The 15925-nt window shown below is 38.9% G+C and overlaps 1 protein-coding gene across 2 annotated transcripts in view; it reads left to right on the top strand.

The window, feature by feature from the left end:
* Positions 1–13516, top strand: part of LOC134572906 (TSC22 domain family protein 3-like) — a 61995-nt gene extending 48479 nt beyond the window's left edge. The window contains exons 1-3 of one of the 2 annotated variants that reach the window (XM_063432203.1): positions 9870–10321; positions 11156–11207; positions 12205–13516. In XM_063432203.1, coding sequence (XP_063288273.1) covers positions 10200–10321; positions 11156–11207; positions 12205–12453 — 423 coding nt within the window. In that variant the 5' untranslated portion in view covers positions 9870–10199 and the 3' untranslated portion in view covers positions 12454–13516. Of the gene's footprint in view, positions 1–9869; positions 10322–11155; positions 11208–12204 lie in introns of those variants that run through there. The other variant, XM_063432202.1, reaches the window with a different exon arrangement.
* The last annotated feature ends 2409 nt before the right edge of the window (positions 13517–15925 follow it).

Below are 15925 nucleotides of genomic sequence, written 5' to 3'. Positions count from 1 at the left end.
TTTAAATAAGGTCACGCACTGACATGTAATTAGAGCAGTTTCTGAATGCAGTCACTTGTCAGTGGAATTTTAATCTCTAACCAGACTATTATTTTAAGTACTTATCCGATCAATATAATAATGTATCTGTCAGACTGTCGCCTGCAACTAGCTTTGCAGCTTCTCACTACATTCCCACCTGTCTCATTTAATCGATACCCACCTAGCTACCTGTCTGGTCTGTACTAAACAGATAGGTGGATATCGGTACCATGCTCCCACCAAACACTTCTGCCATTCTTCATTGTTACTGGGGCCCAAGAGTTTCTAAGTACAATATGTTTTTCTGTATACACATCATTTCATCATTTTAGTGGCTGCACATGTTCATGCTATATGTATGTAGAATGTATATGCTGCAGGATTCCTGATTGACTTATCACCTGATTTACTACCTGCAGCATTTGACTTCTACATACTGCAAGACAGAACTTTCCCCACGCAGACCATCAATTTGTGTATCTACGCACTGCAATCAGGGTGGATATGGCACTCGTGGCCCTCAGATTTTGCAGTATCCCTCACTGAACCAGACTACTCTCTTTTCTTGTCCATACTACCCTAGTGTCCCAATCTATAACATTCAGTCTCTATATAACAATTCCTATTTTGTCTATTCTACTCTCTTGCATTACTGTAATATTTTTTTTGCATATTCTCCGTATCGGTTATCTTGTACTAGTAATCCCATTGTACAGCGCTACGGAATTTGTTGGCGCTATATAAATAATAAAATAATAATAATAATAATAGTAATCCAGTTGCTGCGGACCGCTCCTAACGTCCAGTAATCCCGATTGCTGACCAGGCTTTTTTTTTCTAATTACATTTCAGATCTTGGTAGTTGGAGATTTTTGTAGCATTCTAATCTGTTTCCACCATCTCATAGTCTGTCACCTCTCTACTGTTATGGTTAGTATATTAAAGTGTGCAGTCCAACAAACGGAAGCCTGAGTCACAAAATTTTGTGCTGATTTCAAAACAATTCCAACTTAGCTACAGCCTCAGCTGTGCTTCCATTCGGTTCTTGATTCACAACAATGCCTTGTTTAGCGATGAAACCTTCCTGATTGTAACATAAGATAAGAACCAGTTGGACAAACCAATCTGGATCTATCAGGTTAGTAAGTAGTTCTAGCAGTTCTTCTGTTTGTCTCTGAACTTCAGAAGTGACTAATATGTTAAATTAGAATTAACTGATTAGCTGACTGTGTTGTGCATATTTAAGTAAGCAAGAATGTGTAAGAAATAATTAAATTCTAATACTATAAATTGGGTCAGGTTTAAGCAGACTATAGATGGCAGCAGAACCAAGTGATGCTCTTCATTCTTGTGTCATTTACACAGGTTTAGGGGGTATTGGATCTGCAAATAGGAATCTCAAAGAACGATTTTCTTTGTTTATATTTCTGTGTTTATTACCACAAATATGTTGTTGTTTTTTAACTTAATCTCAAGCGATATTTTTTACTATGGCAGTTCACTAGCTTTAGAATGATCTGTAGTTCCTCTCATTGTAACATTCGAAAGTTCTAAATGTTGAGAATTCTGGAGAATAGACAAAAGTCACAAATGTTAGTCCAAAATAGCCAATTTCAAAACAATTTCAAAATGTTGTCTCCAACTCAGCTTTATTGGCAAAAGATTTCTAAATTACAATTCTCAGGTTAGGGAATTGCTAAAGTAGGGATAGTACTATTCTATTAAAGGTGACAGTTATACTGTATATCGATATCTGCTTGGGAAATAGTATATTGGCTGCTTAACATAGCATGCAAATCAAAGTATGGTAAAGCTGTTAAACTGAGCAACAAGAGGTATCAGAGAAATTATAGTGAGTACACATGAAAAATAATTTGAAAAAATATCTGTGGGGGCGGGGCCTGACTGCCAAGATGGCCGGACGCACTCTCTGATAGCTCCGGCACCAGCGAGCGCAAAACTCACTAATCCTGTTCTACCGAGGAATGGCAGCAGTGCATAGTGCCCGGAAATCGGTGCAGGAGCCTGTACGGAACATGCCGGTACCTGTCTCGCATCAAAACGCGAAACGAGCGCTTGAACCGGCCATGAGGCCTAAACAGGAGCGGAGCCTAAAGCCTGGGGGAGGCGGCCAATCGCCCGGCAAGGGAGCCGCTTCTAAGCATGAACCAAACGCTGCCCTGCTACCCCCCCCTCTGGACCGGCGGGGGATATCCCGGTCCACGCTGGGGGTGCCCACCCCCGCAAAGCTACGCAAACAAGCACCAAAGACGGCGGTGAAACGAAACTGCCAGGGCCCAGGCAAGATGGCGCCACTGGCACGACCAGCAACGCATCGCACCCGTCTGAAGCCACCCAAGCATACCTTAAAGTTCTTCGAACAATTCTGCGCGAGCCTCTGGACGAAGCTCAGTGCCAACGGTCATGCCTTCCGGCGAGCGAGGAGACTGGCGGCGGCATGGATTCGCCCAGCAACCCGGCGACACCTGTGTGGATCCCCGCCAGGCACCGCTGGGGCGGCCTCCCGACGGCATCGACAAACACGAGGGAGGGAAAAAGCAACATGTCCCGCGGGCGACAGCGTTCACTCCCGCTCACACCGGGGCGAGACCAGCCAGCATACCCAAGCTGTCTACCGCACGGAGACTTCCAACCTCCACGCTAACCTCACCAGCCCCCGAACCCCAGCCTGCGACAACAAGACTCACCAGAACGGTGAACATCACCCAGGGACCTCGGGAAGGGCCCGGCGAGAGGAACGACCAAAAGCCTTAACCACTGGTGCGCTGGCACCCGAGCAGCCCCGCCACGACAGCCGTTCAGGACGCGACCAAACAAGGAGCTCCCACTGCACGCCCACAGCACCCCGGAGAACACTTACCAAAGAGTCCATACTGCCCAGCAAGCAGATGACCAAAGCAGCTCCCAGTCATGGACACAGCAAGTATCCACTACTGAGGCCTGACACAGGCATAGGCTGACAATCTCCCTACAGGCAAGCCATAGCCCCCATTTGGCTTGCACTATTTACTTTTATTTTTACTACAAGATTTTTTTTTTAATTTTTTTTTTTTTTTTTTTAGTCACACTGGCGATGTTACGTAACCTGTCCCACGTATTGCCACCTGGTGGACTCATGCCTCATGTATCTGAGGATGTAGTGACACATCTTGTTTATTTTTATCACCAGCTTAAAATCTCTGCTCCATGATTCATAACTCTCAATGTTTATTATACCTCGTCTGTTATTACTACAACCTTACCTACTGTTGGTAACCATATTGTTATTACTTAAACACAAAGTTATGTTTAGCTCACATACTTAATACACCCACTTGTTAGACTGACTAATTGTCCTAGCCGTGTGGGCACTATACGACAGAGAAGCAATGTTTTGAATTACCTATATAATTAATCTTCTGTTATTTTATGTTATTTTTACTTGCCTACAAATGTCTATAACTATGCATAGCGTTCAAATAGTATTTGCGGATCCAAACCACGGTGGCTACTTTTGCAGTCGATACGAATATATCCCTCTTACCAACTGACAACATCAGAAGACAGTAAAGAGTGACCCGCACACATGACCATAGACCGTCTTGGATGGCAGTTTAGACACACTGTTTAACTTAAGCGACCACCTAAACTAATCACGCTAGCATATTTAACTGTCTAGCGATCTGTACCCACACTACATACACGATAGACTAGAGCAGCATAAGGATACTCGACCAACTGCCTAAGGCAGATATACAGGGAGTGCAGAATTATTAGGCAAGTTGTATTTTTGAGGATTAATTTTATTATTGAACAACAACCATGTTCTCAATGAACCCAAAAAACTCATTAATATCAAAGCTGAATATTTTTGGAAGTAGTTTTTAGTTTGTTTTTAGTTATAGCTATTTTAGGGGGATATCTGTGTGTGCAGGTGACTATTACTGTGCATAATTATTAGGCAACTTAACAAAAAACAAATATATACCCATTTCAATTATTTATTTTTACCAGTGAAACCAATATAACATCTCAACATTCACAAATATACATTTCTGACATTCAAAAATATAACAAAAACAAATCAGTGACCAATATAGCCACCTTTCTTTGCAAGGACACTCAAAAGCCTGCCATCCATGGATTCTGTCAGTGTTTTGATCTGTTCACCATCAACATTGCGTGCAGCAGCAACCACAGCCTCCCAGACACTGTTCAGAGAGGTGTACTGTTTTCCCTCCTTGTAAATCTCACATTTGATGATGGACCACAGGTTCTCAATGGGGTTCAGATCAGGTGAACAAGGAGGCCATGTCATTAGATTTTCTTCTTTTATACCCTTTCTTGCCAGCCACGCTGTGGAGTACTTGGACGCGTGTGATGGAGCATTGTCCTGCATGAAAATCATGTTTTTCTTGAAGGATGCAGACTTCTTCCTATACCACTGCTTGAAGAAGGTGTCTTCCAGAAACTGGGAGTTAAGCTTGACTCCATCCTCAACCCGAAAAGGCCCCACAAGCTCATCTTTGATGATACCAGCCCAAACCAGTACTCCACCTCCACCTTGCTGGCGCCTGAGTCGGACTTGAGCTCTCTGCCCTTTACCAATCCATCCATCTGGCCCATCAAGACTCACTCTCATTTCATCAGTCCATAAAACCTTAGAAAAATCAGTCTTGAGATATTTCTTGGCCCAGTCTTGACGTTTCAGCTTGTGTGTCTTGTTCAGTGGTGGTCGACTTTCAGCCTTTCTTACCTTGGCCATGTCTCTGAGTATTGCACACCTTGTACTTTTGGGCACTCCAGTGATGTTGCAGCTCTGAAATATGGCCAAACTGGTGGCAAGTGGCATCTTGGCAGCTGCACGCTTGACTTTTGTCAGTTCATGGGCAGTTATTTTGCGCCTTGGTTTTTCCACACGCTTCTTGCGACCCTGTTGACTATTTTGAATGAAACGCTTGATTGTTCGATGATCACGCTTCAGAAGCTTTGCAATTTTAAGAGTGCTGCTTCCCTCTGCAAGATATTTCACTATTTTTAACTTTTCTGAGCCTTTCAAGTCCTTCTTTTGACCCATTTTGCCAAAGGAAAGGAGGTTGCCTAATAATTATGCACACCTGATATAGGGTGTTGATGTCATTAGACCACACCCCTTCTCATTACAGAGATGCACATCACCTAATATGCTTAATTGGTAGTAGGCTTTCGAGCCTATACAGCTTGGAGTAAGACAACATGCATAAAGAGGATGATGTGGTCAAAATACTCATTTGCCTAATAATTCTGCACGCAGTGTAGAACGCACTATGTCATCGAGATACAGCTTGATATACGCAGCTAACTGTTAAGCATCAATTACTCATTTTTATTTCACTTTACGTCCATTACCAGAGCCTGCATTACTATGTTTATTATTCAAGTGTTATACTATTATCTATAATGAAGCCTGTTTCTTTAACTTAAAAAAGAAAAAAGTGCAACTGTCTCTCATGCCAGGACACTGTATACGAATGTTTGAACGCATTAAGCTAGTAGATGCTGTTGTGGCGCTACCAGCCTGTATGTTATTTCTGTGTTGCACACTAAAATAAAGAATTAAAAAAAAAAAAAAAGAAAAAATATCTGTGAGTAGTTGCATTACCACTATGCACCAGTAGAGGTCATATAGCTATTCATGACCTCATAAGAAAAAGTCAGATTATGGCCTATTTTGATGAGTACTGCCTTTTTGGTTACACGATATTCTGCTTAATTTCAAAATATTTACTTAGATTATAAAGAAAGAAAATCCTCTGGCATTAAATTTAATGTTTAGCAATCATTTTATCAAGCTTTGTTTAATTCATATGATTAGCATCAGTACATCATTTGGAGTGACAACATGGCAGGTTCACTGTGCACACATTATTATTATTATTATTATTATTTTATTATTATTTATATAGCACCATCAGATTCCGTAGCGCTGTACAATGGGACACATGCTCTAGCATGCCTTTACCAAACTAACACCGAAAGTAACATTTACAATTCCACCTGAGACACAGCTATTATTACGCGTTATTGCATGCACAAGCACATTTATGTAGAGATTTATTCAATAAACACAGATTGATAGTGAATTTACAAACAGAACATTGCAAAACTTAGGGTGAAATCTCCAAGCTGGGACATGCAGAGTTGGAGATTTTTTCCAAACTAGCAATTTTTGTTTACATTTAGTGATTAAATATTAAGTGAATAAACCCCTTCATAAACTGACCTTAATACTCCACAATTCCTGATAGTGTGGCCGAATCCCATTAAGTATTATTCTCTAATCCTTGCATTGTAGAGAATTGATAAGTGAATTGTGAATTTGCAGAAATCCTCAATTCTCTTGTTAATTCGTCACAATTCACCTTTCACTAAATCAACCCCAGCAATTTTGAACCCTTATCACGTGACTGTGGGGATGTATTATGTTATGAAAGAAACACTCCATTCGTTTTTATTTATTTTTTACAATTTTTTTTTTACTACTTGAAAACAATATTATATATTATATGAAAATAATAGTATGCAAAGCTGCAGATCTGCTATCTACAGCCTTTTCAAGCCCTCACATCTTTATATATACCAGTCAGAAGCTCCTTATTACCGGGACGATGAGTGTGCATACAGGCTTTTCTATGCTGCTTAACACGCTTTAGTACATTAAGTCATTGAGAAGGGGGAAGCCAGACACTTGCTAGTTTATTGATCCTATCGCTTCGTTAGATTTGTGGCGCTAACACAAAATGAAGAAATCTTCCCCGGTTGTCTGATTGATAGCCAGAGGTTGTATCTGTGACCAATTACATTTTTATAATATTTTTTTAAATTGGCGATTTTTTAAAGTGTCACAATCATGACAAACTCCAGATGCATAAAGCCCTTCAGCAAGCTTAAGTGCTTTCTGTGTCTGAAGTGTTCCTTTAAGTTAAACACTTTTGAACAAATGTTCCTTGGAAAGGTATTTGAACTGGGACTATTATTTAAACAGGTCAAATTATAACTGGAATGCAACTTTACCCGAATTGTGAATAGCTGAGTATTTTAATATCCTCCAAAATCCCAACAGGATTATTCACTAAAGTAGGATTTGTTGAGACGTCAAGGTGGATTTAAAGTGAATTTCAAACTAGCTGAATAGGGATAAATTTTCAGATCAACTATTCTGGCCTAAAAAATGTCAGTCACTTTAAGGGTTATTCACTAAAAAGTATAATTTTAAAATTTTAGGCCACAAATACTGAATTGTATAAATTCTCAGCTGCATTACAGCAATCTCAGCCTTAAATGTGAAATTCATTTTTAATTTCCAGCAATTGACAACGTAGTGAATAACTTTGCAAGAGTTAAAGGACCACTATAGGCACCCAGACCACTTCAGCTTAATGAAGTGGTCTGGGTGCCAGGTCCAGCTAGGGTTAACTCATTTTTTTTTATAAACATAGCAGTTTCAGAGAAACTGCTATGTTTATTAATGGGTTAAACCTTCCCCCTAATCCTCTAGTGGCTGTCTCATTGACAGCCGCTAGAGGCGCTTGCGTGATTCTCACTGAGAAAATCACAGTGAGAGCACGCAAGCGTCCATAGGAAAGCATTGTAAATGCTTTCCTATGCGACCGGCTGAATGCGCGCGCAGCTCTTGCCGCGCGTGCGCATTCAGCCGACGGAGAGGAGGCAGAGAGGAGGATGAGAGCTCCCCGCCCAGCGCTGGAAAAAGGTAAGTTTTACCCCTTTTCCCCTTTCCAGAGCCGGGCGGGAGGGGGACCCTGAGGGTGGGGGTACCCTCAGGGCACTCTAGTGCCAGGAAAACGAGTATGTTTTCCTGGCACTACAGTGGTCCTTTAAGCTTGTCTATTTCTAGCGTTAGTAGTGAACAGTATTTTTGCTCAAATGGAAATTTTTCAATCATAATAATAAAGCTATTTAATAAGTTAAGATAACAAAAATATGTTTGCGCAAGCCTTAGAGAAATCACGTTGAGTTGTCATTAGAATTGGCCACACCTTTTTAAATAGCACAAGATTAGTGTGAAAACAAAATGTGTCGTGTTTGTTTAGAAAGTTGTAATCATTTTGGGTCTGATATTGTTTTGGCTATAGTATACCATACTGTAGGAGAACATAATGTTCTTACAGTGTAAACATGAGATACAGTGTTTTGGTTTGTGTGAGAATGTGATTGAGTCTGGCCACTAGGGGGCGTCCTACACAAGTATATTTCTAAAGAAGAACCTTGCAGGTTGCAAAGGCTGTGAACTGCCAGGCTAACAGGGTATGGGGGGAGGGGATAGGATAGTTATGCAATGCTACACATTGGGGAGTAAAGGGTACAATTTGTTTCTGTACTGCAGGTAGTTATTATTAATATTTGTTAACATGGCATAAATATTCCTGCATATGTGCAGTATGATTTTCAATACAGCTACAAGTGTCTCCATATAATTAATGTCCAATTTAATCTATTTTTGTAATATTATAGCCCCTTGGTATGGAATGTTTTCAAATACTAGTTTCCCCTGATTTTTGATGTGCGTTCATGGTTTAGTTTTGTTTATTAAAGTGAGTTTTAGTACATTTTCAAGTGGTTTGCAATCTATCCACCCAAATATCCATGGAAGAAAAACTAAACATGTTTCGAACTGACTGTTTAGTGAATTAAGCACTTAATGATCAATCACCTTCTAACAGATTCAATTTCCAGAGAGGAACCCATACTCTCTCTATCCTTGATCAATGCCAGTAAATAAAATAAATAATGTTTTCAAAATACAATTTAAATGCTCCTGACAAAAACAAACAAAAAACAAAAAACAAAAAAAACAATGAGAATTCATGAATCACAACCGCACATCAAGTTTACTGATTATATGGTTAAACCCAAATATTGGTTTTGTATATATACACAATGTATCACATATAACTATAATTTATTGCACCAGGCATTTCATGCAACAGTTTTGTTATGCAGTCTGTCTCCAAATAGGGGCAATGTGTAATGTAGTATTAATGATAATCCCAAGGAAGTAGTGTCACTGCATTCTGACAACAATTCCCACAATCCCTAGCTCCCTAAACAATGAACTGCGCTGAATTGAAAACTGAATTTGCAAAAAATATCCAGGCCTAAACGGTTCCCTAAATACCTGTTTAGTTTTTTTTAAAAAGTTTGCAAATTTAATGTTCAGAATTTTCAATCCACCTCAGCTAACTGTTTAGTGAGTAAACCCCTGCAGTCTAAGGCCATTAGAACCCCTGTGGCCCTTTGTATAGCAAACCTTTACATATTTAAATATACATGCTTCCTTGCAAAAGGGCACTGGCTGTAAATCAACAAATCTCCATTTTCAGACTAGTGAATACATTTGCAGATGAATAGAATAATAGGGCTTTACTAAACTCTGTTTTGTAGTGAATTATAATATTCATTGCATAATGTATTTAAATAAAGTAAGCCAGCTGTGACTATTGACGAGATGGACATTTTCACCTATGAGCTATTTCACCTTAAAGTTATTATCCTCATTTTATTATTTATATAGCGCCAGCAAATTCCGTAGCGCTGTACAATTTGGACTGCACTGTGCTACAAGTTAGAGTTCTTCAACGTGTCACCCCTCTGTAAATGTTACAAACAACTCTTTGGTTGATGCAGTATTTTTGAGGGGCTGCTGTTAGCAAAACCGGGGTTCATGGCAAGTAAAAAAAATGCATTTGCAGTCTGATTTTTCAATAACGCACGAAGGCTGACATTTACTTCTGCACCATTTTTTTGTGTTGTTTTCTTTTAGCAAAACACAATAATGAAAAATATTTGGCAGAATGTTTGTTCTGTACACTGGCTGTGGGCTAGCAGACAGGAGTTGTTTTTTAGCTTTGTGGTTTTGGGAGGGGGAGCTTGCGATGTTAACCAATTTTGCATATCTAGGGTGACACCATATGATGTCAGCATTTGCTATTTAAGAAGGTGGAGCTCTGAAATAGCATTCAGTCTGTTGCTTGTTGCATCAGCAGTCGTATAAGCCTAGGCTCAGTGCAAGCTTCTCATACAAACACCTCAGCATCCACTGTAAAGGATCTATCCACCTGCAGGATATTTTATTTGGGGGCAAATTTTACAAAAAGCAAAAAAAAAAAAACTTTGCAAAAATGAGCACAGAAATGTTCAAAGTTCCCATGGAGGTGGCTGTTTATGAACTGCATAATTTCTCCATCTCGTTTTTCTCCTCCCTTTTGGGAGCTGATGTGGTATCTGTTAAACTGGATAACAGGTAAATATTTGAGTCATTTAATATTGAATTTACTGAGATATATTTCTGTAATGACTGCTGGGGAGTAGTTATAATGGTGCAATTATTTACTGTATACTATTTCTGTTCAGTAATCTAATCCAGGTGTAGAATTGTATTCTGTGTATTTTTTATTTAATGAGCTATACATTTCTACATATATACAGTTCAATAGCCAAGCTGGGAGTGAATGCATGTTTTTAAGAAAAAAACACATTCAGATGGTTACACTTGCACATATGCATACCGTATTTGTTTTATTATTTAAATTGTATCTGTCACTTTGTAGTTTTATAAATTGTCTAAATATTGGGTAAACTGAATTTATTGATTAAATCTATATATACGCAATCTGGCGCCAGTAAATCATATATTGGTTTTAACTCCTGGTTATGCATAAAGAATTTCTGCAGACTATTTGATCATTGGTATTTTGTAATTAATACTATCTGCAGGGTGCAATGTATATAATATCCTACGGCATCTTTGCAGTTCTTCGATGGATGGATTCTGGTTAGATCAGGATTATCCTGGTTTAGACTGGAACAGCCTTGTCTGTTTCCTCCTCTGTGTTTGTCAGTGAATTGCAAGCGACTTGCTTTGTCTTGTGCTATTGAGCTGGTTTAACCCCCCCCTCCCCCTGTATCTTCAGGGCAGTGCACATGCAGGAGAGTTAGTCAGCGGTTTTAATTCATAGACTGTAACCACAATCAAAATTAAATAAACTTATTAAATCAGAAACTTGAGATGAAGTGTATATCAGCTCGTAACACTCTGCCGTTGCATTTAACAAATATCTGTTTTTGTTTTCTGCAGTGCATCAGGAGCCAGCGTGGTCGCAATTGACAACAAAATCGAGCAAGCCATGGTAAATATCGCCACTATATCTTTTGCATTTTTGCACACAAATAATTGACAGGCCCATTACATATCTGACTTCTTAGTATGTGAAATTAGTATGCATTTTGCATAAAACACAGCAAAATGTACATTTAAATTGAAACGGCGAATAGTACAGTACATTCAGAAAAATAAAATCATAAAAATACAGCAATCGGGAAAATAAAATAAAATGCCCTGTATTTTGACTATAGCTGAGCTTGCATAATTCTAAAGGAAGGGGAGCCTTTGTCCAAGCGTACAGCCAGAGTACAAACAACCCTGGTGTTTTGCATACTACGTGTGCAGCAACCCCCCCTCACCCCCCTTCCCTATGGATATAGCTTATGGCAGGCTTGTTGCTAAGAAGATTTCCCTGCTGAGGCTCTGAATCTCATTGGATGGAAGGGGACTGCAATGTAACTTGCAGAGTGCCAGGTTAAGGATGAAGGAATCCCATCCTGTCCTATGGAATGGCAATTGCTGCAGAGCTGACAAAGAATTCTATTCATTATTTAATTCTATTCATTCCATGTCAGCTAGATTAAAGAATCATTAAAAACACACGTACAACTTAAAAGCCATTAATTTGTTAATGAAGTCATTAACTGGTGGTGTTGCAAGTGTACGACACCAAATTCAATTACCAGTCTATTTACCATTTTATTTCTTAGCTTTTTATATTATTGTTTGTCTCGTTAATTTTAAGTGTCCCTTACTCCTGACTACCCAACTCATTTCATAAAATGTAACTACTTTCATTTCTTAATGGACAACCATAAATATATATAAAAATATATATTTTTCAATGTACTAGTACAATAAGAACGTTATTCTGTAATGTGGCTAATGCAGAAATAATAAGCTTGAATATGGAGTCATGTGTTAATATACATTCCACAGATGTTATCTTTATTAATTCATTTTCCAGGACAGTGAGATCACATTGATTTATGGATGGTTTTTTTTCTTCTTTTTTTCCTCAGGATCTGGTAAAAAATCATCTCATGTATGCAGTTCGGGAAGAGGTAGAGGTTCTAAAAGAACAAATTAAGGAACTGGTTGAGAAGAATTCTCAACTTGAGAAAGAAAATTGTCTACTCAAGAACCTGGCCAGCCCTGAACAGATGAAGAAGTTCCAGTCCAGACTACCTTCTGATGAAACAACAGGAATGTCAAGTCTAGCTTTCCTCCACACATCATCCCAACCACGCTCAGCCGGCTCTGCAGTTTAAGTGGCTCTGCCTTTGGAGTGGGCAGAGCCACTGAACTTTTACTACTTGTCTCCTTTGATAAATGAGAAAAAAATTTCATTTTTTTCCCCCTCTCTTTAAAGTGTCATTTTGGCCTGGAGGGTCGTTGACTAGCCTCAACTGGCATAAAGAGATGCATCAGGGCTAGTGAGGGCCTCCTCACGCATCTTTTCTTAAATGGAAGAGTGAGAGAAGCCATTCATGAACTGTTTAAGAAGAGTTCAAGCCAGAGAGGGCTTGTTCAATATGGGACTGGCCTCTCCTGGCTTCAGGCTTTTGATTCATGGCCGAGGTGACAGCAGCTATTGCTGAAGAAGACCACAGAATGCTGTAGTCAGAGTTCACCATCTGCGGAATACAAAGTCGATAAGAGGATCTCTATATAGAACTCACAACAAACTGTTCCAATGTGGAAAAACAAGTTACTTCCAGGAACAAGAAGAAGGTGTAGGACAGTTGCTCCATTTAATTGCATTACTAAGCACTGTTTGATGCAGCACTTGGAAATGGAGATCTGTTTTTTTTTCTTTCCTTTTTTTTTTTGTTTGTAGCAACTATCTGCTGTCAAGAATTATGATTCTGCTGGACTCTTAAGATCGTCAGAATATGAGGACTCGATAGCTAATGTTCAACCTTTTTTTATGTAGTTACTATGGTATCCGAAGACTTGGAAAAATGCTACATTTAACATGGACAGTGTTTTCATTTATGTTGACGTCTGTCTTTTTATACCTGTCTACAATACGTCTTTTTATTTTTTTTATCTGTCTGTCTGATTTTCAACTGTCTCAATGCCAGAGCACAATGGCTGACAAGGGGCCTCCAGATAAAGCTCACACAAGACACTTTAAACTCCGGGAAATATAATAGACTATGGACTATTTGCTGCAATATTAATGACTTGTGGACTAAATATGCCAATGATTACCTTATAAGGCTCGTTGGCTAATATCTCCTGCTGTTTGTTTTACTGTCAGAGTGAATTACGGCTATGTACATAACCTAACTAAACCTGCAATAAACCATTTTTTATATACATATATAATGGGTTTATTTCTATATTATGGTCTGTACATTTCTGGGTTAATTCATACAATGTTCTAACAGGTATGGTAATAAGTCACAAGAAGCCTTTCCTAATGCATTAATAAGTTAAAATAAAAATTCTGTTAAATTCAGCCGTGTTGGCAGAGGTCATAACATGCATATTCTACATCCCAAATCCCTGAAAGTATCCAGTGCCAAACATTCTATTAAATCTAGAGGCAAGACCCAGTTCATAATTCACAAAACTGCTATTGTTACCTTAATAACCCCTATCCCACCCCATTGTCAATGCTGTTTCCCATTAACCCTTTTGTGTCTGACACTTACAGGGCTATTCAGTAATGTGAGAATTCAAAGTGAATTTCAAATTAAATGTAAAAATAACCGATCTGGAAGCATAGCTGACTTAGAGAATGTTTCCAGTTCAGTTAGTTTAACTTTGAATTAGAAATTTACTGTGAAGCCTCGCTGTAGTGAATAACCCTGATACTGTTAAAAAAAGTATTACATACCTGCAACACCTAGCAATAGAAACTAACACATTAGGAAAACACCACTGTCAGGGGTAGGCATCCTTTGGCACTCCAGATATTGTGGACTGCATTTCCCCTGATGCTTTGCCAGCATTATGGGAGATAGAGTCCACAACATCTGGAGTGCTGAAGGTTGCCTATCCCCTGCACTAGATAGACACAAACATTATTATTTCTAAAGCACCAACATATTCTGCAGAGCTGTAGAATGGGTGGACAAACAGACAAGTATTTGTAACCTGACGAATTGGACGCACAGGAACAGATGGGGCTGAGGACACTGCTCAAATGAGCTTACATTCTGGAGGGCTGTTGGATAAAGTGACACACAAGGTAAGGAAAGGGTACAAAAGCAGGTTGTTAGAATAATTTTCAATGAGGGCTTATTCTTTTTGTTTTTTTGGGGGGGATGACACAGTTGCAGGATATGAAGCAAGGACTGGGGAGGGAAGGAGATTAACTGTTTAATTGATATGCTTTCTTGAAGAAGTGATCACAGTGAACAGATTTCTATGTATAAAAACTGGCTGGCAACATGGTGAAAAGTACTGAGTTACAAAAAAGAACAGTTCTTATATAGTACTCCCTGGCAGAGTGCTGTATTATTGCTCCTATTTCTTATCTATATCAGGGGTAGGCAATCTTCAGCACTCCAGATGTTGTGGACTACATCTCCCCTGATGCTTTGCCAGCATTATGCCTGTGAGAGCATTATGGGATATGTAGTCCACCACATCTGGAGGGCCAAACATTGACAACCCCTGTTCTATATGGTTTATGTTGACTGTTTGCCAAGAAAGAACACTAAGGTATGTTCACTAAATTTTCCATCTCAACTATAGTCACAGCTTGCCTATTCTAGCCTAACTCTTCCAATTCAGTTTACTAGAAATTGCTGTTTAGCGAATACACTCCAGAGGGGAAATTGTAAAAAAAAAAAAATAAGACTGTTCTTGTTTTAACCCTTTGAAGAATAATGCAAATCAGGTAGCCTCACAGCTGTTGTTGTACTATAACACCTATGATGCATCATATATGTTGCTCTACAACAGGGGTGCCCAAAAGACAGATTCTCACATGTTGTAGAACTACAACTCCCTTTGATGCTTTGTTATTCTAAAGGCATTCTAAAAGCATGTAAAGCATGATGGGAGCTGTAGTTCTAAAACATCAGGCACCCCTGCTCTACAACAAGAGGCTACATTTTGTTCACCACTTCATTCAGTCATAGGCAGGTATTGATTAAGAAGAACATGATTGAAATGAGCCAAGTGTAGACAGCAAGATCAGTTACACCAGTTTCAGGAAACAAGATGTTATCATAAAATCTGTTTGTATCCCTGTTGCCGAGACAACTAGAGTTAACACCCACATTTAGACAAACAAAAACAAGCATTATCACTGGCTGACGTTTACCTTTGTACTGAACACATAGATATTAAAGCATTGCAAAACCCAGCTATTGATAAATAACTGTTAAAAGAACACACACAATTTAAGGAGTTCATTTACAATTCTGTGATTTAAAAAAAAATATTTTTATTCTTACACAATACACTAGGATATATCAATCAGCGATTTGATCTTCCTAAAATGCACACAAAATATATAAATAATTTTTCTGATTTTTGGGATCTTCTGATAGTCGCATTCACCAGACTTTCCTGGGTGCAAAATGCAAGGCCAAAGACTCTGACCTTGCAGTTAAAATTAGAGATTTTTATTTTTATCTTTTGTCCAGCTGAACCATTATTCAGGAAATAGACACATTTTCAGTAACAAAATTGCAGCAGAACATATATATTTGAGGTCAAAATAGCAGGACTGAAAAAATCCTGTAATTTGGCTATGCTTTCTATTCAGTTTCTCTGGCC

This window comes from Pelobates fuscus, chromosome 9 (assembly GCF_036172605.1).
Source record: "Pelobates fuscus isolate aPelFus1 chromosome 9, aPelFus1.pri, whole genome shotgun sequence".
Classification (NCBI taxonomy): Eukaryota; Metazoa; Chordata; class Amphibia; order Anura; family Pelobatidae; genus Pelobates; species Pelobates fuscus.
This window is presented reverse-complemented; position numbering and strand designations above follow the sequence as displayed.